Source organism: Lotus japonicus, chromosome 5, assembly GCF_012489685.1.
Source record: "Lotus japonicus ecotype B-129 chromosome 5, LjGifu_v1.2".
Taxonomy (NCBI): Eukaryota; Viridiplantae; Streptophyta; class Magnoliopsida; order Fabales; family Fabaceae; genus Lotus; species Lotus japonicus.
Window position 1 is genome coordinate 50,276,835 of NC_080045.1, and position 26,589 is coordinate 50,303,423.

A 26,589-nucleotide genomic window follows, 5' to 3' on the forward strand; every position below is an offset into this window, starting at 1 on the left:
TATTAATTTATTTCCAACTCATTTATCTCCAATGTGATTGGATGGTGGGTTATTTAACCCAAATTTTATCATGGGTCATTACACGTAATAACAGTTTTAGGAATGTTGTGCACATTAAAGAGACAAAAATGTAGGTAAAAAAATATCTCATTATTTTTTCATAAAATCGCTGTTAATCACTTAAAAAAAAATGAAAGGTGGTTCACTAGTTCGTACGTTCATTCATCTGTTTCAGAAGCTGTGACACTGTGTTTTTGTCCTAATCCTCTGAAAAAATCCATGTTCTTCGCTTCATCACAACGCTAGATTCTCTCCTCGCGTTTCGATCTCTTTCAATTCCAATGGATCCATGGTCACTCCTCCAAAACGACGCCGCATCCTCCAAAACGACGCCGCGTCCGTTATACTCACACTCACACTCCTCTTCTTCTTCCGACGACGACGACGCCGTTTCACCCTCCACCTCCATCCAATCCACCAACCGTCGTCTCGACTGCATGCTCCAGTTCCTCGACCGGAAACTCTCCGCCGACCACCACCACGAGACTTCACTTTCCGGTCCCGCACCTCTGCCGGAGTTCATCGCGAACGGCGGAGGCGCCGGCATCTTCCGACCACCGGCTCGCGCGGCGGTGCATCCCTCACGCCCTCCGAGTCTCGAATTGAGGCCGCATCCTCTGCGGGAGACGCAGATTGGGCGGTTTTTGAGGAACATTGTGGCTACCGAGACGCAGCTGTGGGCTGCGTCGGAGTGCGGGATTCGGTTTTGGAGCTTCAAGGATCTGTACGCGTCGTGGTGTGGGGTCGGGGAAGGTGGTGTGGATGTGAGGAGCGGTGGCGATGAGGAGAGTGCGCCGTTTCGGGAGTCGGTGTGGACTCCGCCGGCGTTGTGTTTGGTTCCGGATGAGGGGAATAGGTTGGTGTGGAGTGGGCATAAGGATGGGAAGATTCGGTGTTGGCAGATGGATTATCAGAGTTTGGATGATCACAAATGGAGTAATCGCTTCAAGGAATGCTTGTCTTGGCAAGCTCATCGTGGCCCTGTTCTTTCCCTTACCATCACTTCTTATGGTAAATTCTTCATTCTTCATTATCAGCATCTCTTTGCTTTGTTGTTACTATTTATACTCAGGGAAATGCTAGATGAAAGTTATACAATGAATATATATATTGAAAAAAGAATTACATGGACCTCACTATGTATTGTTATACATTCCCATGTTTAGTTAGTACTCAAATCCTACCAACTAGTATTGCTGTTATGCTTATGTGAGTTTGGATTGGAAAATTAGATTAATTTTTATGAAAAATATGAGCTACCCTAGTATGATTTTGTTAATTGAGTTATTTTATTACAAATTTAGCTAATATGAACTAATCAGGAGTCAGGACTACTTGGAATGGGAGTAAGTTTGTATGACCATTAGTGTAAAAGAAATTCTAATAAATTGGCGGGGGGGAGGGGGTGGTGGGGTCATTGGTTGATTCATGTGATACATTGTTTTCTCTTTTCCATTGGCTTGATCCAGGGGATCTATGGTCGGGTTCGGAAGGAGGGGTAATCAAAATATGGCCTTGGGAGGCTGTTGAAAAATCTATTCATATGTCGGAGGAGGAAAGGCCCATGGCTGCAATACATGTGGAGAGGTCCTATGTTGATTTGAGGAGCCAGCTGTCTACAAGTGGCTTTGGTAACATGCTAACGTCAGATATAAAGTACTTAGTATCGGACACTTCAAGGGCAAAGGTGTGGAGTGCTGGTTATTTTTCATATGCTTTGTGGTAAGATTAACCGTCCTAGCCTAGCATCTCCTGGTATTAGTACTATGATGAACATGAGTAAGGTTGATTATTTTTTGCTGAGGCTTTCAATTTTAATCAAATAATTCATAATTTGTATATGTTGTGGTCACAAATGTACATTCTATTATATTTGAAGAATAATTAATATATATTGTTAGTATATTATTGTAAAAATGGCGAATAGTGCCACTACTCTTCCAATCCCTTTTTAATTTATGGATAAATATGCTTTTAGACTTCTACTGTAATATCAACTATTGTGTTATTATTCCTATAAGGATGTGAAATTTGAAAGGATGGTTGTATTTTGGGATAATTACAAGCTAACATTGTTCAAAGAATGGTTGATGGGTAACTACTTGTGGGCTTAATAAACCATGGGAAAGTCAAGTGCTTCATTATTTGGATGTATGTATGTATCAAGTGAGAGAATCATTTTTATATGAGAATAAGAGGGCTAAATCTTAACATAGATCTAACCACAAATGGTTAAAATTATAACATAAAATCATATGACTTCTTTAAGTGGTTATATGACCATTATATAATTTTTATTTTATTCATCCAAGTATTCAAGATTACTACTCTTATTCTCATAAAAATTGTTCTTTCACTTGACAGCTTATATATATGTGTGTGTGTGAGAGAGAGAGAGAGGTAGAGAGAGATCAGAGATGACATTTAGTCATTTAGAAAGAAATTATTAGAGAGAAAGGTGGGGTAGCTCCCATTATGGAAAAGATAGTAAAGTCTCATCATAGGTGGTTTGGGTATATGTAGAGAAGACTTTGTAAGACTGATAAAGAGAGTTGAATAAATTGAGGATAGTCTGATAGTTACTGTTAGAGGGAGACCAAGGAAAACTACAGATCAAACCATTAAGAGAGATTTAGAGTTAAATGGTCTATCTTTGAATTCAATCACGATAAGGAACTGTGGCATCATTTGATCCATTTAGTCGACTCCACCTATTAGGAAAAAGCATGGGGGTTGTTGTTTATATGATAGGATTCATTTACATAAGATAGAATTTTCACATTCTTATATTCTTTAATAAATTTATATAAATGTTAGCTTTTATCAATCCGACCATTGGATTGAAAGTTCTCAAGGTAAATCTACTCTACAAAACTTCAGTCAAGTAATTGAAATTTCATAAGGTAAATTGAGTCAAGTAAATTGGAATGTTATCAAAGACGTAAGTAAATTCACACTCCTAGATGACATACTGAAAAATGCCTGAACTATCTAAAATTGGGTATAAATTATCACCAAGATACTCCTATCACATAACTATTGAACTGGTTAATTTCACATTCTACAAAATGTTATTAGGCAGTGTAAGTGCTCAATGCGCACAGCTAATGTCAATTTTGATACCCCCTTTATGTGTGTGTATCAGATCAATTATTTCCTAAGATCTGGCTTGCTTCTTGATAATAACTAGACATTGATTCTATGATATTAATCCTTAGAAAATAAGTATATGTAAGAGCTTGTGGGTTGGGTGAATTCTTTACATTTGTATTTGGTGCCTCATCCTGTATCTTTGATGCTGTGTTTTATTTTCATGCATGCTTCCTTAATGATGCCCTATGGGCATGACCTATATAAAAGATCACAACTAGAGTCAGACTTTGTTGTCATGTGATCCTTACTCTTTTTACCTGTGCATTATTGTGCTTAGATACTGCTAATCATGTCTATGTTTGTGTGTATCCGTACCTGTCAATTTAATGTAAACTAGTGCTTGTTCAGGGATGCTCGCTCTAGAGAGTTACTGAATGTTTTGAATTCAGATGGCCAGATGGAGAATCGGTCGGACTTGTCCTCAATACAAGACTTTCCAGTTGAGCTTGTTGCAAGTTCTAGGAAAGACAAAACACAAAGTTCTATTGGGTTCTTTCAACGCTCACGTAATGCCTTAATGGGGGCAGCAGATGCTGTTCGTCGGGTTGCAACAAAGGGAGGCTTTGGGGATGATAATCGAAGAACTGAAGCTCTAGTTGTAACAATAGATGGAATGATTTGGACAGGGTATTCAAGTGGGTTACTGGTGCAATGGGATGGAAATGGTAATCGCATGCAAGAGTTTCTTTACCATTCATTTGCCGTTCAGTGCTTTTGTACTTTTGGCATGCAAATTTGGGTAGGTTATGTCTCTGGTACTGTCCAAGTATTGGACCTGAAGGGTAATCTGATTGGGGGATGGATGGCTCATAGCAGTCCAATTGTAAAAATGACGGTTGGAGCTGGTTATGTATTTGCATTGGCTAGCCATGGTGGCATACGTGGATGGAACATCACTTCCCCAGGACCTCTTGACAACGTATTGCATTCAGAGTTGAGCGGCAAAGAATTTTTATATACTAAAATAGAAAATATAAAAATATTGACTGGCACTTGGAATGTTGGACAAGAAAAAGCATCTCAAGATTCCCTTGCTTCATGGCTAGGTTCTGTGGCCTCAGATGTTGGCCTAGTTGTTGTTGGGTTGCAAGAGGTTGAAATGGGTGCTGGATTTCTTGCAATGTCCGCAGCTAAAGAAACTGTAAGTTATCATTTTCTATATAAATACTAGAAAATTAGTACATCTATCTTATCATCAGATAATGACTTTATTAGCTGAGTTATATTTGATTGTCTTTTTTGTCACAAAATTTAACTTCTTAATACTTCGAATTTACTAAACACTTGTAGGATATCAGGTTGGCTGTTGTAGTTGATAGCTGACATGCGTAGTTCTTGTTAACTTCCCTATTACCATCACTTTGGTTAATTGATAATTTCTATGGAAATTGGACTGGAATTGAGAAAATAAATGAATTGAATGGAATAGAATAGAATGAATTGCACCACATTTTTTATTCCTATTTTCATCTTCTGTATGGGGGAGGGGGAGTGATGCACCGAATCAACACATGGAGGGAAGGTCTAACTCATTGCTTACGTGGCAAGTGGGTTGTGAATGAGAGAGAGAGAGATAGATGGTATGTAACTCTGGGAAAGCTGGAATGGGAAGGTTGGCCAGAACTGGGATACAATTGGGAGAGTATAGGCTCTCTCAAATTGCCTATTGTTTGTTTTCTTCTTCTTTCAGTTGTAGTTGCTTTTATACTAGGATCTGGGTATTTCCAGGATCCTCAATACACTTAATGTAGTAAGTTATGACTTCTCCTAGCTTTCTTCCTGTAATTTTTGGTACCTAACATAAAACCTCATACTTTCAAGTTTGAGCACCTCAATGATTCCATTCTATACTTTGAGATGACTCAAGTACAAGATCAACACGGTCAGCACTATAAAAACTGGAGAAGACAGAGTGATGCAAGGGAGATTGGGTGAGAAGAAGGATAAGGGAGAAGACTGGGTGAAAAGAAAATTGCCGTTAGAGTTGCATGCTGGCAGCAGGTTATTGTGTAGCGACAATGACAATGACAGGCAGTGGTTTAGAAGGGGATTCATGAAGGAACTCACAAGCTATTGCATTATATATTAGTAATGAATAACCTGGAACTGTAAAGCTCCGACCGTGGTGAGGTCTAGGGAAAGGTCAAACCTATTCTGGGTCTATTGTAAGCAGCCTTACCTTGCATTTGCAAGAGCCTAATTCCATAACAACAACTTGCGACCTCCTTGGCACAAGACAGTAACTCTAACTCTTGTGCCATACTGCTATGGCTCCCCTTTTCTTATTCTGGGGGAAAATAAGGATGAAATTCATGTTGGTATATATCTCTGCAAGTTTTAAAATTTTATCATTTATCTCCCTTTCCTGGTTAAAATTGCAGAAAACTGTCAAATTAGATTTTTCCAGCCTAAACCTCCTGATCTCGTTTATACAAATTTGGCCATAATCATCATTTGCTGCAAAGTGATTCTTCCCAAATCTGCTGCATTAAGTTCAAATCCTCGAATCCATTCTCCTTCTACTTCTAATCCTGTTCCTGTACCTTTCTTCATTCAATAGCTCAGCTAGTTGATCTTAAATCTGATCACTTAGAAATGGTTGGGAAGTTTCTGGGATTTATCTATAAATGATAAAGGTCTACACCAAAACAATTATGAATGTTTAGTGTCGAGTCATTCTTGCTATTAACATCTAGATTAATGAAAATCTGACAGATTCTGTGGTGATATTTGCTCAATGGAAATATTATGGATGGTATGATTGTTCATGTGTCATTGTTTGCACCCTGTCATGGCAGTCATTGTCACACACACACACACAGTCACACACACACACACAGAGAAGGAGTGTCTCAGGTGAGAGGAATTAATCTTGAGTCTTGACCATCCATTAAAAGTTGTGTGGTCAAGGTTAATACCTCTCATCTCGCCTTCACTAGATACAACACTATAACTAATAGTTTTGCTTAACTTTTTGTGTTCATAACCCTCTCCTAACCCCATCTCTCACAAGCATGTAGGTTGGATTGGAAGGAAGTTCTGTTGGACAGTGGTGGCTGGATATGATAGACAAAACATTGGATGAAGGTTCAACATTTGAACGTATTGGATCTAGGCAACTTGCAGGCATGGTTATTGCTGTGTGGTGAGTATCTATGAGTAGGAAAACACGTGAGCTGGTGAAGCCTTTAATATGTCATAAATAATGCATGTTGTTTGTTATATAAGGCAATATGATGCCTGTTAAATTTTAGAAATTTGAATTTATATTGGTCTTTTAAGTTGCTTTTGTACATCATGTCAGATTATTGTCAGCTTTACTTCCTACTTGTTATAAGTTCTATATTGACTTGAAATATATGGACGTGGATCACCAAAAGTTGAATTCCTAATTATATCCTGAAATGAAATTTCAACTAATGTCCTCACCCAATTTGAGCTCATTTCATTGTTATCTGAATTCTTCCTTGCTGGTCTCTTCACTAATAGTAGTTAGATTTTTCTACTTCAGGGCTAAAACCAACATAAGATTCCATGTTGGGGATGTTGACGTGGCAGCAGTTCCATGTGGCTTTGGACGTGCTATTGGCAACAAGGTAGGCCTGCACTATCTGGTCTGCTGTTTTGCTTTATATGTTAGTTTTACTAAGTTGTTTGCGTTGTGATGTCTTGGTTTTTGTTAATAAAGGATATATTAAGATCGGATCTGACAGGTTTTCTTTTAAGATTTTTGAAATCCTAGGGTAGGTCATTAATCTCATCGTAGTCAGCCTTGGTTTCATAGAACCGTCTATTTTGTATGCTTAGATATCAGGCAATTGTTAGATTCTCTACTAAAACTTAGGGTGTGCTGCAATTCCAACCTTTAGGAAAAGCAAGCTGAGTCAGAGGTCTCCATTCTACTACTTTGATAATGCAAGGCCATGGCATGTTTTGCTTGTCCTCTGCAAGTAACATGTCAGATAATTATTGAAATCTTATCGGTTGTCTTCAATTCTGTGTACTTAAATATAACCAGTATGATTTTAGTTGCAAGCATTGGCTTGGATTTCATGCAGCACAAAACTGAGTCATAAACTCTAAGTCTTCTCACAGATATTTTCCAGTTATTACATAATATGCTCCAAATATTGAAATTCCCATTCAGCAATACATTGTTTTGAATTGCATATGGTGGCTGATGGCAGCAAATGCAGAAAACACCATGGTACATGGCATGTCTGCTGCCATATTGAAGTGTGCAATCCATTTGTTTTAAAGAGGAAGAAATGAACTGAACTATACAAACTGAATATAACCAAATAGAAGAGAAAAAGAGATGACAGAAATAAGAGGAACTAAGAAAACAGATAACACAGCAATTTTCTGTGAGTACAGCAAAAAATCAAAACATTGAAGAGAAAAGTTCAGTATGGGTCAGGTCTGGTACCATAATGTTTATTCTGAAACTCGTAGTGAAGTCTTCTGTTCTTAAAATGTTCAAAAGAATTCCAAGTTCTATTCCGTCTTAGGAAAATAATGCACTTTTCTATAAACCACTTTGGTATGGCTCATGCCCATTCCGTGGATGCCACAGTTAAAGTAGTACCACCTTGAATGCCACACCATAGGTGGTTTTATGGCTGAGACTTCCAAAAGTGTCATGCGATGGCAGTGCTATTGACAACACTGGTGCTCTGTTCTGTATGTTAAGTGTGCTTACTAATGTGCTTTTCCCAGAAAACAATATCTTTTAAAGGTATCATCTTTTCCTGTCGTTTTTTGTTATTCTGACTATTGACACAGGAAATGATTCTCTCACCAGGGTGCTGTTGGTCTGAGGATTAGAGTGTATGATCGGATAATGTGCTTTGTTAATTGTCACTTTGCTGCACATTTAGATGCAGTTAATCGTCGCAATGCAGATTTTGATCATGTATACCGGACAATGTCTTTTGGCCGGCCAACAAACCTCTTAAATGCTACAGCTGGTACTTTACCTGTTCCAATTCCTGTTTTTCTCACTTGCCTTATCCATGTAAATATCTTGACCTGTTTATAGATCTGGCTTGCCATTGGTCCTTTCTATTGCAGCTGGCACTTTATCTTCTATTCCGATATTCCGTGGTACAAATGTATGTACATGCTACCCACTTTATTCTTTTTATGCATTATGCACTCCGACAGTTGGATGAAGCGTTGATTCTTGAGATTGGTTTTCAGTCCGCAGAAGGGATGCCCGAGTTATCTGAGGCAGACATGATTATATTTCTCGGTGATTTTAATTATCGCCTTGATGACATTTCATATGATGAAGCAAGAGATTTTGTTTCCCAAAGATGCTTTGATTGGCTAAGAGAAAAGGATCAACTTCGAGCAGAAATGGAAGCTGGGAATGCCTTCCAAGGAATGCGTGAAGCAATTATAACATTTCCTCCCACATACAAGTTTGAACGGCACCAAGCTGGTTTGGCAGGTTGGTTACCCCTCCCCACCTCCAACACACACTGGCCCACACATCCAAATCGTCTCTGAAAGGAGATTCATTCAAGTTATCACTGCTCTTTCATATTTGAATTTTCTGTTATCAGCACTGGTTCAATTTTTTTGGGGATATGACTTCAAATTTGTATGAAATGTTTTCTTAAGGGTATGATTCTGGTGAAAAGAAACGTATACCTGCCTGGTGCGACAGAATTTTGTATCGTGATAATCGCTCTTCTTCGGTGGCCGAATGCAGTTTACAGTGTCCTGTAGTCTCTTCAGTATTGCAGTGAGTGCTCTTGTTTATGTATTTATTGCCATTTGGGTATATATTGAAACTCCCTGACTGAAGGACTTTGTATATAACTATATCTTGTTGATAGAAACCTGATTTTTATTGATAGAAACCCTTATTCCCAATTGGAAACTAGGGAGAGATACAATAGAAAGGGATACCAAACACCCTTTCCAAGCCTAAAGAGAGAACCACTTCTCTCTCTAACCCAATTCCTAAACTGAATAACAAGATAACCTAATGTTCTCTAATCACGCTTATTTATAGAAAACATGCCTCTTAACCCTATAACTAACTAACAAACTACTGACCCCACTTAACTACTAACATGCTAACCCCAGTTACCTATCAATACTCCCCCCCTGAAAATTCACCTTGTCCTCAAGGTGAAGGCCTGAATACAAGCTACAACAGTGAACACTCCAAAATACAGCTATGCCCAAGATCAAGCTGTGGATATTAACTTCCCTTCCAACAGCCATGCCAATGATACAAAAGTGACAATCCGAGCTTACTCCTGGATCCCTGTTGAAATTCTAACTGAATTGTAAACTGAATTGTATTTCTGAAAAGTTGAGTTACAATGAATAGCATTTAGCTATTTATAGAATCAGAGAAGCTTGCGTAGCAAGCTGTTACTAAGAGAGAGAGAGAGAGAGAGAGAGAGAATCAGTTACTGTGTAACTGATTCTGTTACACCTAATAACTAATTCTGTTACAGATTGACATGTCAGCAATGCCATGTCAGCATGTGACTACATATATCCTAATACACCCCCTCAAACTGAAGGTGGGTGAGAAACTAGTTTCTCAGTCACATTAAGTTTGCTTCTAAGGTCTTCAAAACGAGTAGGAGAAAGTGCTTTGGTGAAGAGGTCAGCAAGCTGATCAATGGAAGGAACATGATGAACAAACAAAGACTTATTCAGCACCTTCTCTCTAACAAAGAAAATGTCAAGTTCCATATGTTTGGTGCGGGTATGCAATACTGGATTATGAGTTAATGCAACAGCTCCCATATTATCGCAGAAAATTCTGGGAACTGTGAAGGGAACATGCAGCTCTTGTAACAATGATTGAATCCATAGCAACTCAGCTGAGGTATTAGCAAGACTCCTATATTCTGCTTCAGTACTAGACCTGGCTACCAAAGTTTGCTTCTTAGAGGTCCAAGAGACAAGATTAGGACCAAAGAAAACACATGACCCTGAGGTGGATCTCCTGTCATCAACATCAGATCCCCAATCAGCATCACAGTATGCCACTAGAGCTACTGGAGAATGCAGAGAACAAGGCTTGATATGCAAGCCATGATGAATTGTACCCTTTAGATACCTCAATATCCTCTTAACTGCCTTCCAATGTTCCTCCAAGGGCTGACTGAGAAATTGACACACTTTGTTGACTGAAAAGCTTATTTCAGGTCTGGTAAGAGTGGCATATTGCAAGGCCCCAACTATGGACCTATAGAGTGTAGGATCTGCAAAATAATCTGCTCCATGCTTGCTTAGTTTGGCACCACTGACCATAGGTGTAGAGATGCCTTTAGCTTCAGCCATGTCTGCTCTTTCAAGAAGATCACCAATGTATTTGGTCTGAGTAAGTAGGAGAGACCTATCTTGCAAGTGATGGACTTGAACACCAAGAAAATAGTCTAACTGACCCAATTGTTTTAAAGCAAATTCAGAATTAAGCTTTTGAACAATCTCTTGAATAAAGGGCAGAAAATTCCCTGTGATAATGATGTCATCTACATAGACCAAAATATAGATGATACTTGACTTATGATGGAAAGTAAAGAGGGAAGGATCACAACAGCTTGCCCTGAACCCAAATTTGATTAGAGCTGTCTTCAACCTATCAAACCAAGCTCTTGGAGCCTGTTTGAGCCCATATAAAGCTTTGTTCAGCTTGCAAACTAGGGTCTTGTCTGAACTTTGAAAACCAGCAGGCTGCTGCATATATACTTCTTCTTGGAGGGCACCATGAAGAAAGGCATTATTCACATCAAGCTGGTGAATATGCCACTGTTTAGACACAGCCAAGGTAAGAATCAAACGAATTGTAATAGGTTTAACTACAGGAGAAAAAGTTTCTGCATAGTCAAAACCTTTCACTTGATGGTATCCCTTAGCCACAAGTCTGGCTTTATACCTATTAACTGAGCCATCAGCATTTTCCTTTATTCTAAACACCCACTTGCACCCTATAGGATGTCTTCCCTTGGGAAGAGGCACCAAAGTCCAAGTATTGTTGGTCATGAGAGCTTCATATTCAGACTTCATAGCTGCCAACCACTTAGGGTCTTTAAGAGCATGCTTAGTGGTTGTAGGTTCTGCCTGTGCTAGAAGCAAAGTGGGAAAAAGCCTTGGCATAACAATGCCAGACTTTGCCCTGGTTTGCATGGGATGCACATTAACCACTGGTGGAGGCTGAGAAGACTCAGTGGCAGGGACTGAATTGGAAGGTGCAGATGCAGTGGTTGCTGAACCAGAACCAGGAACTGGAGCTGCTGGAGTGGCAGAACTGTTGACTGCAGAAGCTGGACTCTGCTGTGGAGACTGAAGTGGTGCAGGAGATACTTGAGATGTGCTGCCAGTAGACTGGGAAGATTGGTGACTAAGAACTGGTTGCTGCACATGAGGCACAGAAGTAACAACAGGAATAATAGAGGAAATATGTGCATTATTGGAATCAGGACAAGGAGGAGAAAATAAAGTGGTGTATGGAAACTTGAACTCATTAAATTTAACATCTTTAGAGATGTAAATTCTACCATCAGCTGCTAGGCACTTATAACCTTGATGAGAGGAGGAATAGCCAAGAAACACACACTCCTTAGACCTAAAGGACAATTTAGAGGAATTGTAAGGCCTAAGATGAGGATAGCATGCACTTCCAAACACTCTAAGGATAGAATAATCAGCAGGAGTGTTGAAAAGCTTATGGTAAGGACTGATGTTATCCAAAACAGGAGTAGGTAGTCTATTGATTAAGAAGGTAGCAGTAAGAAAAGCATGGTCCCAGTAGGAAGTAGGCATGTTAGCACAAGCTAGAAGAGACAATCCAGTTTCTACAATATGGCGATGCTTCCTCTCAACACTACCATTTTGATGGTGTGTATGAGGACAAGTAAGCCTATGATTAATGCCTAGTTTCTGAAAATATGGGACTAAAGGTTTGAATTCAGTGCCACCATCTGTTTGAACAGATTTGATTTTTAAACTAAACTTCAATTCAGCCATAGCTTGAAATTGAAGAAAAACAGAACTGGTATCAGACTTCCTCTTAATTGGATAAATCCATGTAAACCTTGAATAAGCATCAACACAAGTGAGAAAGTAAAGATAGCCAGTAGAAGACTCAATGGAGGCAGGACCCCATAAATCAGCAAAAATTAATTCTAAAGGTGCAGTATATATAGTAGTAGAGGAAGATGAAGGCAATCTATGAGACTTTGCAACACAACAAGATTGACAAATGTTATATTTTGATTTATGAGGAACTGGTATCTTACAAGTGGATAGTGCTAATTGCAGAGCCTCATGATGAGGATGCCCTAATCTAGAATGCCACAAGTCATAAGCTGTGGGACTAGGTACATTATTTGAAACTGAAACAGAAGAAGTAACTGCAGAAGATGCAGGCTTGGACACTGAGAAGGCAGATGGGGCAGAAACTGGAGGAGAACCCTTGTTGAATGTTGAAGAGTGCATGCCATCAAAGGAATATAAGCCATCTGGACCAAGAGAGCCTCGGAGAAGAGTCCTAAAAGTATCCTGAGATTTAACAGTGCAATGAAAAGGGTGAAACTCAAAGAAAACACCATTATCCTTTGCAAATTTGCTAACACTAACCAGGTTTTTAGTAATATTAGGAACTAACAATAGGTTTTTAAGTTGAAGAGTAGTGTGTGTGTGAAAGGGAGAAGAAAAGGAAGCTGAACCAATGGATGTGATAGGCAAACCTTGACCATTTCCCATGTACACTTGATCATTCCCAGTCACTGACACACAATCGGAAACTGCAGAAGCATCATGAGTAACATGATGAGTTGCACCTGAATCTGGAAACCAATTTCCTAGAGTGGAAGGTGCAGAAGTTAGCATAGCTTGTGGTGCACGAGGCTGTGGTGGTGGAGCTCGAGGATGGAAGCCAAAACCAAAGGTGGATGATGCTGGAGAAGCATATCCATAGCCAGGGGCAAACATTGCACCAGATGCAAGGGGAAAACCAGATCCACCAGCAAAAGGCATGCCAAACTGTGCAGGTGCACCAAAAGGTTGAAATCCACGAAAAGGTGAGTATCCAAACTGAGGCATCATGCCATAAGATGAGCCAAAACCATAAGGAGAAGGCATAGGTGTGTTGGAAGACACGTTTGGCTGAGCATTCTGTGCAGGGGAAGCAGAGTTGCCTCGATGATAGCAGATGCTAGCATCATGACCATACTTATGGCAGATCTGACACTGAACTGAAGATCGATCACCACCGCGTCCACGGTTGTTGTAACCACCACGTCCACCGCGTCCACGGTTGTTGTAGCCTCCGCGATCGCGATTGTCACCGGAGCGAGAACGATCATCATCGCGATCTTCATATGCACGATCCTCTGAATCAGTGCGAGAGGCGTAATGAACCTCAGATGCGACTGATGAAGGCGGAGGAGGCGGCGCTGGTGATGGCGCAGGAAGTGGCGCAGACGGTGGCGCTTGCGGTGGCGCTGACGGAGGCGCAACTGCCTGAGCAAGGAAAGCAGACGGAGAAGTCGCAGGAGTCTGACGCGAACGCATACGCTCCAAACGTGCTTCGTGTGCGATGACCATAGCTTCAGCTTGCGAGATCGAGCACGGAAACTCGCGACTACTCACAATAGTCATGAGATGACTATACTCCTCAGGAAGGCCATCGAAAATCGCTTCAAGATGCTCACGATACGTAACCGGATCTCCAATCGAGATCAAAGCGTTCACAATGGATTTGATACGCTTCAGATAATCGGAAGAACTCTTCGATCCTTTGGTGATGGATCGCAACTCAGATCTGAGTTGTGTGGACTGAGCAAGCGAGTGTGCGTGGAAGAAATCAAGCACTGCTTCCCAAACCTGCCATGACTGAGTACAATTCACAACAGTAGGAAGAACAGTAGGTGAAAGAGACGATAGAAGCCAAGTGAACAACGCTGAATCCTGTTGTTCCCAGGCTTGATACGCAGGATTTTCAACCACATTCTCACGATCCTCATCAGTGAGAAAACGAAGAGGAATCTGCGGTGCTGTGAGAAAACTCTGCAAGCGATGAGTTCTCACAATTCCTTCTACGTGTTGCTTCCATGAGAGGAAGTTCGTATCATCAAGCTTCAAGGTGAGCTTGTGAACCAGAGAAGAAGCACTCAACGATGGTTGAGCCACTGGCACAGGAGCTTCTGGAGCTTCACCAGCCATGGTGAAGAAGAAGAGAAACCAGAGAAAAAAGATCAAGGATCGTTCCCTGCTCTTGATACCATGTTGAAATTCTAACTGAATTGTAAACTGAATTGTATTTCTGAAAAGTTGAGTTACAATGAATAGCATTTAGCTATTTATAGAATCAGAGAAGCTTGCGTAGCAAGCTGTTACTAAGAGAGAGAGAGAGAGAGAATCAGTTACACAGTAACTGATTCTGTTACACCTAATAACTAATTCTGTTACAGATTGACATGTCAGCAATGCCATGTCAGCATGTGACTACATATATCCTAATAATCCCATTGCACGAACTGCAAAGAATACACCCTGCCTGAAGTGTTGAGCCGGTTCATCAAATAATTGGCACAGTTCATGGTGCTGTCCTGCACCCATTGGAATAGCAAGCAAGAAAAATCTGAAAGTGCAAACCCCTCCAAGCTAAAATGTCCCCAATCACCATGATACCCAATGTCTGCCACAACCTCTTGAGGACTTGGTGAAAGTAAAAGTCTCCCTCCAACCTGAATATAAGGATCTAATGCATTCCAAATCAACAAAAGGCTTCTGGTGTGACCAAGGTTGGCCCAATCTATTAGTTTGACTCCACTATTCTGTTGTAAGGCCCAATTCCCCCTTTTAGTGTTTAGGGATTGTCCCATTCTCTTAGAAAAAATGTTCAACTCAAACCCAATCCTTGCTGGCCTCGTCTCTGTTTTGAGATCATTCCAGAAACAGTACCACTCACGCATGGTTACAGTGATCAGTTTAGCATGTCTCTTATCTTCCACTCTCCCTTTGTTCACCACACAAATAGTTGATTTCGATGAATTTAGTGGCAGAAACTGTACCTGCATGCTTGCTGCCTTCATCTCCTTCGCTTGTGGAATTGCTCTCGTCGACACCTCTCTTGCCGTTTGCGAAATCGCGAACTTTGCAGGAGTACTGTGCTCTGACGGATCCAATGATGGAGGCAGATCTTCCTTGCGACATTGGAGAAGATTCATCTTCAATCTGTCATCTATCTTCGCCGTTGGTGCACGACTTGTGACGATCAACTCCGCCGACGTCGACGCCCACAAAGCCCCAATATTAGGCGGTTTCGCCGGTGGACGATTTACCATCTCCGGCATGCAAACAAGCGTGTTTGGTTTCACCGGCGAACGCTCTGTCTTCTCCGGCCCACAAAGAAATGCGCGTGGTCGCTTCCATGGTGGCTGCATGGTGGTTTCCGTCAACGTGGCCTCCGCAGCAACTCGAAACATCGTGCCCAACACCTCACCATTTTGGACATGCAGGCCACTCTTCATCTCCAATTGCGGCATTCTTACCTCTGCTGCAAGATTGAAGCCCTTCATCGCAAAAGTTAGGTTTTTCTCCACATCTGAAGCGAACTTCGATTCCTTTCGCAGTGCCTCCGCCGCTACTCGATCTTCCTCCACCGCTTCAACATTGGGTCCCAGCGTCTCCTCAGAAGTCAAATCTTCCTCTGCTTCTGATGGTTGCTCACCCACCTCAGCGTATCTCTCTTCTTCCGCCATCGTCTTCGTTCCTCTCAGCAACGCCGCCGCTGCCGCTGTTCGCTCCGCTTCAATTGCAGCCTCCGATTCTCTCTGTGCAGCCTCTGCTTCTCTCCTTTCTTGTTCCCTCTGTTTTCTCCTCTCTTCAAGTTCTCGCAATTTGTTCTCCAATCTTGAGATTTCTTTCTCAAGATCAGGATTTGCAACAAGTCGCACCCCAATTTTCTTCGTAACCACCGCAAGACGTAACTCATTCGTCATTGCCCTGGCTTCAAGCGACTCCATTCTCGCCCTCAATTCTTTGCGATCCTGCTCCATCAAACACAGCACAGGGAAATCGTGGTTCAGGCACCATACCATTGATAAGAACCTTGGGAGAACCACACCACAAAAGCTAGCTGTTGTAGTTGGAGAGCCCAAGGCCTTATAAACCCCACATTAGAATCCCATACTTCCAATGTGGGACTCAAGTCCCATACCTTGCAATGGGGTCCTAACATCCCACCACGCTCCGCAGCCCCGGCGCCCACGCGGGCTGGCTGTGCACTAGCCCCACGACTAGTCCCGGGCGAACACTGCAATGCCGGCGTCACCACCCGCGCCGCTCGTTTGCAGCTCAGAGACATGGTGGAAGGCTCTGATACCAATGATAGAAACCTGATTTTTATTGATAGAAACCCTAATTCCCAATTGGAAACTAGGGAGAGATACAATAGAAAGGGATACCAAACACCCTTTCCAAGCCTAAAGAGAGAACCACTTCTCTCTCTAACCCAATTCCTAAACTGAATAACAAGATAACCTAATGTTCTCTAATCACGCTTATTTATAGAAAACATGCCTCTTAACCCTGTAACTAACTAACAAACTACTGACCCCACTTAACTACTAACAAGCTAACCCCAGTTACCTATCACTTGTCCTAGATTAGTCTCATTTTACTCGGTATGTTGTGCTAAACTGACTTTGCTGTCTCTGACTCTGACCCCTATTGAGAAGGGAACTTCTTTATTATGAGACATGTGAAACATGTCACAATTGAATTACAGATTTCTAAAATAGGAAAATACTAGATAGCTTAAATTTTGCTGAATGAGTTGACATCATCGTGACACTTTTTTTTGTTTAGTCCTTTTATAAAGAAGTTGAAAATTTAGTCCTTATATGTATTTGATCACCAATGGCTGTTGCTGTTATAATATTGTCTGTCGGAATTATAGTCCAGTAAACATATAGGGACCAAATTGAAGGTGAGTATCATGTAATTGGGACAAGAAATATTATATTTTTGTTTCATGTACGTGTTGAGCATTTCTTTACTTGGACCCTGTGCTTCATAAAAACTTCAATTCAATCTAACAGTGTTATAACAGAAATAGACATCAAGGATGACATTGAAAATGAGTGTACACATGAAAATGAGTGTCATGTACAAGGGTCAAAATTATATTTGAGCCTTTCTTTGGTTGTGTAGCGTTACTCTCAAAAAAATAAAAGTTTGAGTGGAAGCATTTTTCTTTCAATTTTTGTTTTGACTAATGTCATCTCACTTTCAATAGGTACGAAGCCTGCATGGATGTAACAGATAGTGACCACAAACCTGTGCGCTGCATCTTTTCTACAGATATTGCTCGAGTGGATGAATCAATCCGGAGACAGGAGTTTGGGGAGATTCTTGAGTCAAATGAGAAAATTAAATGTCTTCTGAAAGAATTATACAAGATTCCTGAAACTATCATTAGTACGAACAACATAATTCTTCAAAACCAGGACACATTGATTTTGCGTATTACAAATAAATCTGCAGAAGACAATGCTTTGTTTGAAATACTTTGTGAAGGTCAGTGTACTGTTATGGAGCATCAGAAGGCTACTAACCATCAGTTGAGAGGTTCCTTTGGCTTGCCAAGGTGGCTTGAGGTGATATTCTTTATTTAAAATAGTTGAAATATTTGGTAATATTATTGATATGAAAAACTGTACAGGGATTCCTCTTCTTATAGAGGGAATTACATAATGTGATTGATCAAAGTCAAAGAAGGAAATCCTTGACTAAAGAGAGAATTAGGGAGAATGAATGAAAATAAGAAACTACCTAAAATAAACTAAGTACAAACAGGAAACAACATAATTATATACAAACAAAAATATAACTGCTAATTAAGAGCATTAAATGCTCTATTTCACAGTCTGTTGACACTCCCCCTCAAGCTGGCCTAAAGATATCCTCCATAGACAGCTTGCTAGTTATGTTGTCAAAGGATTTCTTGGGTAATCCTTTGGTTAGGATGTCTGCCGATTGCTCTGCAGTGGGAACATATGTAATACAAATCTGCCCACTTTCTATCTTCTCTCTGATGAAGTGTTTATCAACTTCGACATGCTTGGTCCTATCATGTAGGACCGGGTTGTGTGCAATAGATATTGCAGACTTGTTGTCACAATAAAGCTTTATTGGAGGAGAATTGAAAACCTTTAATTCCTGTAGAAGCTTTTCCACCCATAATGCCTCACAAATTCCATGAGCAACTGCTCTAAATTCAGCTTCTGCACTACTCCTTGCTACAACGGTTTGTTTTTTACTTCTCCAACTAACCAAGTTTCCTCCAACAAAGGTGCAATAGCCTGATGTTGATCTTCGGTCTGTCACACTCCCTGCCCAGTCTGCATCAGTGTAGGCTTCTACCTGAAGGTGCCCACGGTTTTTATAAAGAAGCCCCTTCCCAGGTGATCCCTTCAAGTATCTTAAGATTCTAAAAACTGCCTCCAAGTGTTCATGACCTGGTGCATGCATAAACTGGCTTACCATGCTTACAGCAAAGGCAATGTCTGGACGGGTGTGAGATAAGTATATTAGCCTTCCCACTAGTCGCTGATACCTTCCTTTGTCCACCATATTTTCTGTTTCAGCTGGTTGCAGCTTTAAGTTGGGCTCCATGGGTGTTTCTACAGCTTTGCATCCAAGTAATCTTGTTTCTTTTAAAAGATCCAGAATATACTTTCGCTGGTTCATAAAGATACCTTCCTTTGATCTTGCAAACTCAATTCCAAGGAAGTATTTCAATGGGCCAAGTTCCTTGATTTCAAAAACTTTAGCAAGTTTCTCCCTCAGATTTTTGAGTTCCAAGCTATCATCACCTGTCAGAATAATATCATCAACATATACAATCAAGATAGCAACCTTATTATCTGCTGAATGTTTATAGAACAATGTGTGATCAGCTTGGCTTTGGATATATCCAAGCCCTTTTACCACTGTTCCAAACCTCTCAAACCATGCTCTTGGAGATTGCTTCAGCCCATATAATGACTTCTTTAGTCTACACACCTTATTTCTTCCAAGTTCTTCTTCAAATCCGGGGGGAAGACTCATAAACACTTCTTCCTCTAACTCCCCATTCAGGAAAGCATTCTTTACATCCAATTGATGTAAAGGCCAGTTGTAACTTGCAGCAAGGGATATAAGAATCCGAACAGAGTTAAGTTTAGCAACTGGAGCAAACGTCTCTTGATAGTCTACTCCATAAGTTTGAGTGAACCCTTTTGCCACCAATCTCGCCTTGTACCTCTCTACACTTCCATCGGCCTTGCACTTAATGGTAAATACCCACTTACAACCCACCTGTTTTTTGTCACGTGGTAGGTCTGTTATTTCCCAAGTTTCATTCTTTTTCAGTGCACTCAACTCTTCTAAGACTGCTAAATTCCAATTGGGATCATCTAGTGCTTCCTCAATGTTTCTAGGCACAAACAGATCTGTTATTTTAGAGGTAAAAGCTTTGTGATTCGGTGAAAGATTTTGGTAGGAAACATATTGGGAAATGGGATGGTTTGTGCTAGATTTTTCTGATTTTTGGGTGCAGGTTCTGGTTCCTTTTCTAATAGCTATGGGTAATTCAATAGTAGAAGTGAAAATGTCAGTGTTACCTCGAATTTCTTGTGGTATTCTTACTTGGCCTTCTTCCGGGATTTCTGGTTGGCTTGGTGCAGAGATGATGGATTGGTCTTTGGTCCTTTTAGGATACTTCCGAGTATAAACATGGAACTCCTTTTTTGACTGTGGTATTTCTTTCTCTGTTTGGGCTCCACCTAAGTCTGGCATAAGATTTTCTTTAGAAATTTCAGAACTTGTTTCCACATGTTCTTCCTTGTTGCATTCATCAATAAAATTTGTATTCCCTGTGTCTACAATAGGAATGGGCAGCGGTTCATGCAAAAAATTGTCTTCACTCACATTATTATTCTCCCCCTGAAGGGAATTTTTTTGAAAAAAAGGTTGATGTTCAAGAAAGGTAACATCCATGCTAACACAAAGCTTCTTTGTGATAGGATTAAAGACTCTATATCCTTTTTGGTTTGGAGAATAACCAACAAAAATGCATTTTTCTGCCCTTGGGTCTAGTTTGGACCGAGATGTGGAAGGTTTATGCATAAAAACTGTACAACCAAACACCTTTAAAGGCATATCAGTATGTAATCGACATGCTGGAAAAATGGTTTTGAAATTTTCCAAAGGTGTGCGATAATTCAATACACGAGTGGGCATTCTATTTATAAGATAGGCTGCTGTTAGGACAGCATCTCCCCACAAATACTTTGGAACATTACTCTCAAACATAATGGCACGAGCTACTTCAAGGAGATGTTTATTTTTTCTTTCAGCGGTGCCATTTTGTTGAGGAGTATTTGGACATGTCGATTGATGCTGAATGCCTTTATTTTTCAGAAACTCATTGAGATTTTGGTTGAAGTACTCAGTTCCATTATCACTCCTCAAAATGGAGATCTTTGTATCAAATTGAGTTTCTACCATTTGTGAAAAACTTTTAAATATATTAGGAACTTCAGATTTTTCATGCATAAGGTAGACCCAACACAACCGGGTGTGATCATCTATGAAGGTTACAAACCACCTTTTTCCAAATTGAGTTGTAATTTTTGAAGGCCCCCAAACATCACTATGGATTAAGTAAAAAGGTCTAGATGCATGATAAGGTTGAGAATAATAAGGAGCTCTTTGATTTTTTGCAAGAACACAACTTTCACATTCAAGAGAAGAACAATTAACATTTTTGAATAAATCTGGAAACAAATGCCTAAGATATTGAAAATTCGGGTGCCCTAGTCTGTTATGCCAGAGCATTATTTGGTCCCTAACAGAGGTGCAACTCATACCACAAAGACCCTGAGCTGCTTTATTTCTGAAAGTATCCTCAAAGTAGTAAAGTCCATCCTTCATCTTAGCACTGCCAATCATCTTCCCCGAAATCCGGTCCTGAAAAACACAATGAGTGTCAAAGAATGTCACACTGCAATTGGAATCTTTGCAGATTTTGCTAATAGAAAGAAGGTTGCAAGATAGTTTGGGCACATGTAAAACTTTTCCTAAGTCAATGTTATTGGATAAGGTAATCTTCCCCTTCCCTGCAATTGCGGAAAAAGAACCATCTGCAATTCTAATTTTTCCATTTCCAGAACAAGGAGAATAGGTTTTAAATAAAGGAGAAAGGCTAGTCATATGATCTGAAGCACCTGAATCAATGATCCATGGTGCATGAATATTTGAGGTGCAATTAAGGGAGCTAGGGGTAGAAAAATTACCTGTTTGTGCCACAGAACCACTAGGAGTACCAGATAAAAAATTAGAATTTAACAACCTTATGAGTTCCTCAACTTGTTCCTTTTTCAAGGAAGTCTTTTCTGCCTCATGAGCTGTAGGGAAAGATTTTTGATTTTTAGGACCTGACTTGCCACCCTTTAGATGTGCTGGCCTCCCAATAATTTTCCAGCAACTTTCCCGAGTATGACCGGGTCTGTTGCAGTGATCACACCAGCGGTTTGAGAAGTTCTTCTGGTTAGTAGAAGTCTTAAGGGCAACAGTTTCTACAGCAAGAGCATTGGTCTCAGAAGGAGGTGCATCCGTTTTGGACTTTCCCATCATCACACTTCTGCGAGTTTCCTCTCTTCTAACTTCAGCAAAGACCTCACCCAATGAAGGTAAGGTTGCTCTCCCAATGATTCTGCCACGAACTTCATCTAGCTCTTCATTCAGACCAGCAAGAAACTGAAATATTCTACCTTCTTCCACGGTTTGTCGATGGTGTTTGGCATCCTCTGCAGAGTTCCACTTGTAAGTGTTGAAGAGATCTAGATCATGCCAAACTCGCTTCAAAGAGTGGAAGTATTTTGTCACGTTATTACCTCCCTGCCGAATTTCTCTGACTTTCAAGGTGAGTTCATAGATCTGAGATTTGTTCTCAAGATCTGAATACATTTCCGTGACACTATCCCATAGCTCTTTGGCTGTGGAATAACACATGTAATTGCTGCTAATGTCCTCCTCCATGGAGTTTACCAGCCATGTCATCACCATGGAGTTTTCAGCGTCCCAAACAGCATATTGTGGATCAGCAATATCTGGCATGGGTTTCTCACCAGTGAGATACCCAAGTTTTCCTCTGCCACGAATATACAACTGGACAGATTGGGACCACCGGAAATAGTTCGACCCATTGAGTCGAAAAGTGGTGATTTGGACAGAATGAGATTCACCGAACAGGACTCGCTGCTCCTGCCTTGGAGGCACAGAATGAGATTCGCCGAACAGGACTCGCTGCTCCTGCCTTGGAGGCTGCGAGACTTTGGGAACCACAATCTCCTCCGTATTCTGATCATCGCTGGCTGAGGAACTGTCAGCCATGGATGCAAATCAGATGCGCAGAGATCTTTGCTCTGATGCCAAGTTGAAATATTTGGTAATATTATTGATATGAAAAACTGTACAGGGATTCCTCTTCTTATAGAGGGAATTACATAATGTGATTGATCAAAGTCAAAGAAGGAAATCCTTGACTAAAGAGAGAATTAGGGAGAATGAATGAAAATAAGAAACTACCTAAAATAAACTAAGTACAAACAGGAAACAACATAATTATATACAAACAAAAATATAACTGCTAATTAAGAGCATTAAATGCTCTATTTCACAGTCTGTTGACAAAAATATTTTTTCTATAAAATCTTTAATTGTTTATGGGTTCAGAAGGATTTTTTTATTATATTCTTTCTTTCTATGAACATATTCCACTTTTTAAAGAAAGTTTAAAGTTTTAGGGAAACAGCAAGTTTGTCTACACACACACACACACACACACACACACACACACACATTGGGGAGATTAAGTTACAACGGTGGAAGACTTTTAATAGTCTTACGCCGTTAGAAACATGAGATAGAATGAGTTTTATTTATTCAATCGTTGAATTATAACTAGTCTTGACATTGGTTGTTTGTGTCTAATCTCATCAAAGTTAATTAACAGTAAGTGCATAATCAAATGATTCCTATTTTTATATATTTTAAAATGTCTGTTTGACATTAATCTTACTGTACCTCAATGATGTGTTAAATTATTTTAGATTGATATAAAAATTCATAGATATGGTCTACATGATAGCAACTTGCAATCCAGCAGTGAATTTAAGAATACAATCTGATAGAGGTGGCAAAACGGGTCACTTACATGCCTAAGAATAGGCGGGATGTGCTGGACTCTTGTCCCATCCCACACCAGATGACCAGAGTCTTATACTTCTCATGTTAGACTCTAGTCCCATACCTTACAATTGGATCCTAAGACAGCTATATGATAAAAAGTTAATGAATGGTGTAAGACTACTAAAGTTCTACAGCGGTATAATTTGTTCCCTTTCAATTATACTTAGATACTTGAAAAACTTTAAATGCTAACTAAATTATTCAAAATTTAATCTGTTCTAATGTTGAGAAGTAATAAAAATATGGCATTTGTATTCACATATTGAGAGTAGATCAAGGCAAAAGACCTATATATTAAAGTACAAAAAAACCCTATATATAGTTATATGCTCTTTCAGCAGCCACACTAGCTGAGATGTTCAATTGCATCATGTGATGTAGTCTGCGATTTAAATCCTTGTGAAAATTAATCAAAATCTCCCCTATGAAAAATTGGCTCTGATATTTGGATTAAGTATATAAATGTTAGTCCTAGAACTTATTTTTTTTGTGTGTGTATCAACATTAATATTTATTTTTAGACAAGCATATCTCCTTTGCAATGCACCGCATGATAATTACCTGCACATTTTATGATTCAGGTAAGTCCTGCAACTGGTATTATAAGACCAGATGAAATTGTTGAGGTATCAGTACATGATGAGGAATTTCAGACTCTTGAAGAGTTTGTTGATGGGGTTGTACAAAACTCTTGGTGTGAAGACTCCAGAGACAAGGAAGCTATATTGGTTGTTAAGGTGCATGGCAATTACACTGTGCAGGCAAGAGACCACCGTGTCCGTGTTCACCACTGTTATTCATCGAAGAAAAACCAAATGATAGACCCTCAATCAAACGGCTCCAGGCATATCCAAGGAAGTGCACTACACCGATCCGATTTCCAACGTTTCAGCAGTTCCTTAGATGTGGTTGACCAGCTACAGAAATTGAAAAGCCCTTAAAGCAGCAGTTTATGTGAGTGCATGTAACTATTTTATTTTATTGTTTTGGTGGAAGAGCAAATGATTGGTAGATGGTTTTGGAACACGCACAAGGTCTTGTTTATACATGCTGTAATAAGCATCTTGATCATGTTTGTTAATTTTTTCCCCCATAGGGAGCTTGGGGTCCAACTTGTAATCATCAAGCTGATTGAACTGTACAGAGAAAGCAAATACATGGCAAAAAAAATGTAGAGACAGCTTTTTCTAGATTATTTGATTTATTCAGAAATGACCCCAATTTATTGTGTAAATGACTATGTGCCTTACAACACAACCTGCAACTGAAGGGGAAAACCTAATGACATGTTGCTACTGCAACATTGTTTTGTTTGTTCATTACAATAAATATTTGATACTTTTCTAGTTACAACTTTGTATTTTTTGTCTGGAATTGTGTAATGGAAAAGTCCATTTTGTTTATCGACTTCTGTTGTATGTGGCCTTTGTTAAATACAAAAACATACTAAAAGATGGGTTTGATTACTGAATTTTTTACTTTTTCTTATATGTATCATAAGTTCAAGTATTTGCCGTTAAAATTAAAATTAGTTATGTTACAGTGTAGTTATTCTAATAACCACCGGAGAAATAGCTTAATGAAAATGTCTAATGTTAAAACTATGGCATCTATGGCTAAAATCTAACACGGGATAGTACCACTATTTTTTTTATATAATTTTAACAGATAGTTTAACTTCAATTTTTTAACTTAAAGTCCACATCTCCCCGTAAAACTCCAGATTTCGACATTCCATATTCCCCTTTGCATTACTTTTGCACTTTCAGCTCATTCTTGATACTTCAGCACCATGGAGGTGTTGGGAGACAAGGAGAGCACCAGCAATTTTGACCTGCATATGGGGATCCTTGTGGGGATTGCCCCATTTGGGGAGCCGATCTTGGGGAATTTTTCCCCGTGGGGATGAGGACAAAAATCCCCTTGAGACAAATCTGAGATAGGGGCGTGGATCACCCTCCCCGCCCTGCGGAATCTCCGCCTCGTATACATACGTAAAAATTTAATAGTACCCTTAATAATAAAGTCAAGTAGCTAATAGAAATGTATAAATAACCATAAACATAGTCAATTATATAAAAAAAAATAATACAATCAGATTAAATAATAAGTATAATAACACCAATTTTTTTTTATCAAGTATAAAAGTAAAAACCCTAAATTTCTTACCACTATTATGCTATTTCAAATTTCTTATTTTGTAGACTTCACATAGTGTGATAAATTTTAATCAATGTTATTTGAACTATATTATATATTTTCACGGAATTTGACATGTTCCATTCTTATTTGTGATACAAGTAAAAATTTATGTTATTTTATACTTAATTTAGTTTTTATTCGATTTTTAATGATGTGTTAATGGTACTCTTTGGGACGTGGAACCCGCGGGGAGGTATGGATTGGGGATGGGGCGAAAATTCACCCCGTCGTGGGGATGGGAAGTGAGGATGGGACAAGGAAGAGATGCGGGGACGTGGAGTGGGGAGGCACTCCCTGCCCGCCCCCGCCCCGGGCGGATGCCATCCCTAGAAAGCACCAAGTTACATGGCTAGCGTCAAAGGCCACCAAGAAAATTAGACATCATATCTTTACTCAAAACCTTACAATATTGGGTATGTTGGTAACTCTTATATTATTTTTACTTTGCCCCTTCTTAACTACTTTAAAAAAACAACTCACGGTTGCATTACCAACAAGCCCCCCCTCCGTCACATTGCTAGAAAACTTTCAACACAAGGCATCACCATGGTCACACCAACCACTAGCTTTAATACCACTTACTAGGGAAACTACGGGAGCAAGCGACAATGTGCTAATACAAAAGACATTCCTTAGAACCAAACACCACAACACCTCAGGGTGAATTCCAAATTGATCTTTTTTTTTTCAAAAGGACCTATTTTCAGGCTGGAGACTAGGGTGGACGTTTTAGACTTGGTTCATGAGTGGACCATGATTAAACGTAATTGGATCTTAGAATCTAAGAATATTCTTTAGATGAGTGGTTATGATTCATTTAGTGATAAAAAGGGTAAAAATGTAGACATCTCACTCTCTTCCAAAACACTAGTAGGACTTCGTCCTCGACGGAGA

General features: G+C 39.8%; 1 protein-coding gene across 2 annotated transcripts; it reads left to right on the forward strand.

The window, feature by feature from the left end:
- Positions 1-187: 187 nt before the first annotated feature.
- On the forward strand, positions 188-24,900 carry LOC130716693 (type II inositol polyphosphate 5-phosphatase 15-like). Of its 2 annotated transcripts, XM_057566697.1 has the most exons (12): positions 188-1,071; positions 1,530-1,782; positions 3,562-4,354; positions 6,234-6,358; positions 6,725-6,809; positions 8,018-8,183; positions 8,287-8,327; positions 8,416-8,668; positions 8,842-8,965; positions 17,495-17,855; positions 24,075-24,447; positions 24,590-24,900. In XM_057566697.1, exons 1-11 carry the CDS (start codon positions 342-344, stop codon positions 24,432-24,434), a joined length of 3,291 nt encoding a protein of 1,096 aa, XP_057422680.1. In that variant the 5' UTR covers positions 188-341; the 3' UTR covers positions 24,435-24,447; positions 24,590-24,900. The 2 variants fall into 2 exon arrangements, with proteins under 2 accessions (XP_057422680.1, XP_057422679.1); XM_057566696.1 differs by having other exon boundaries at positions 24,075-24,900.
- The last annotated feature ends 1,689 nt before the right edge of the window (positions 24,901-26,589 follow it).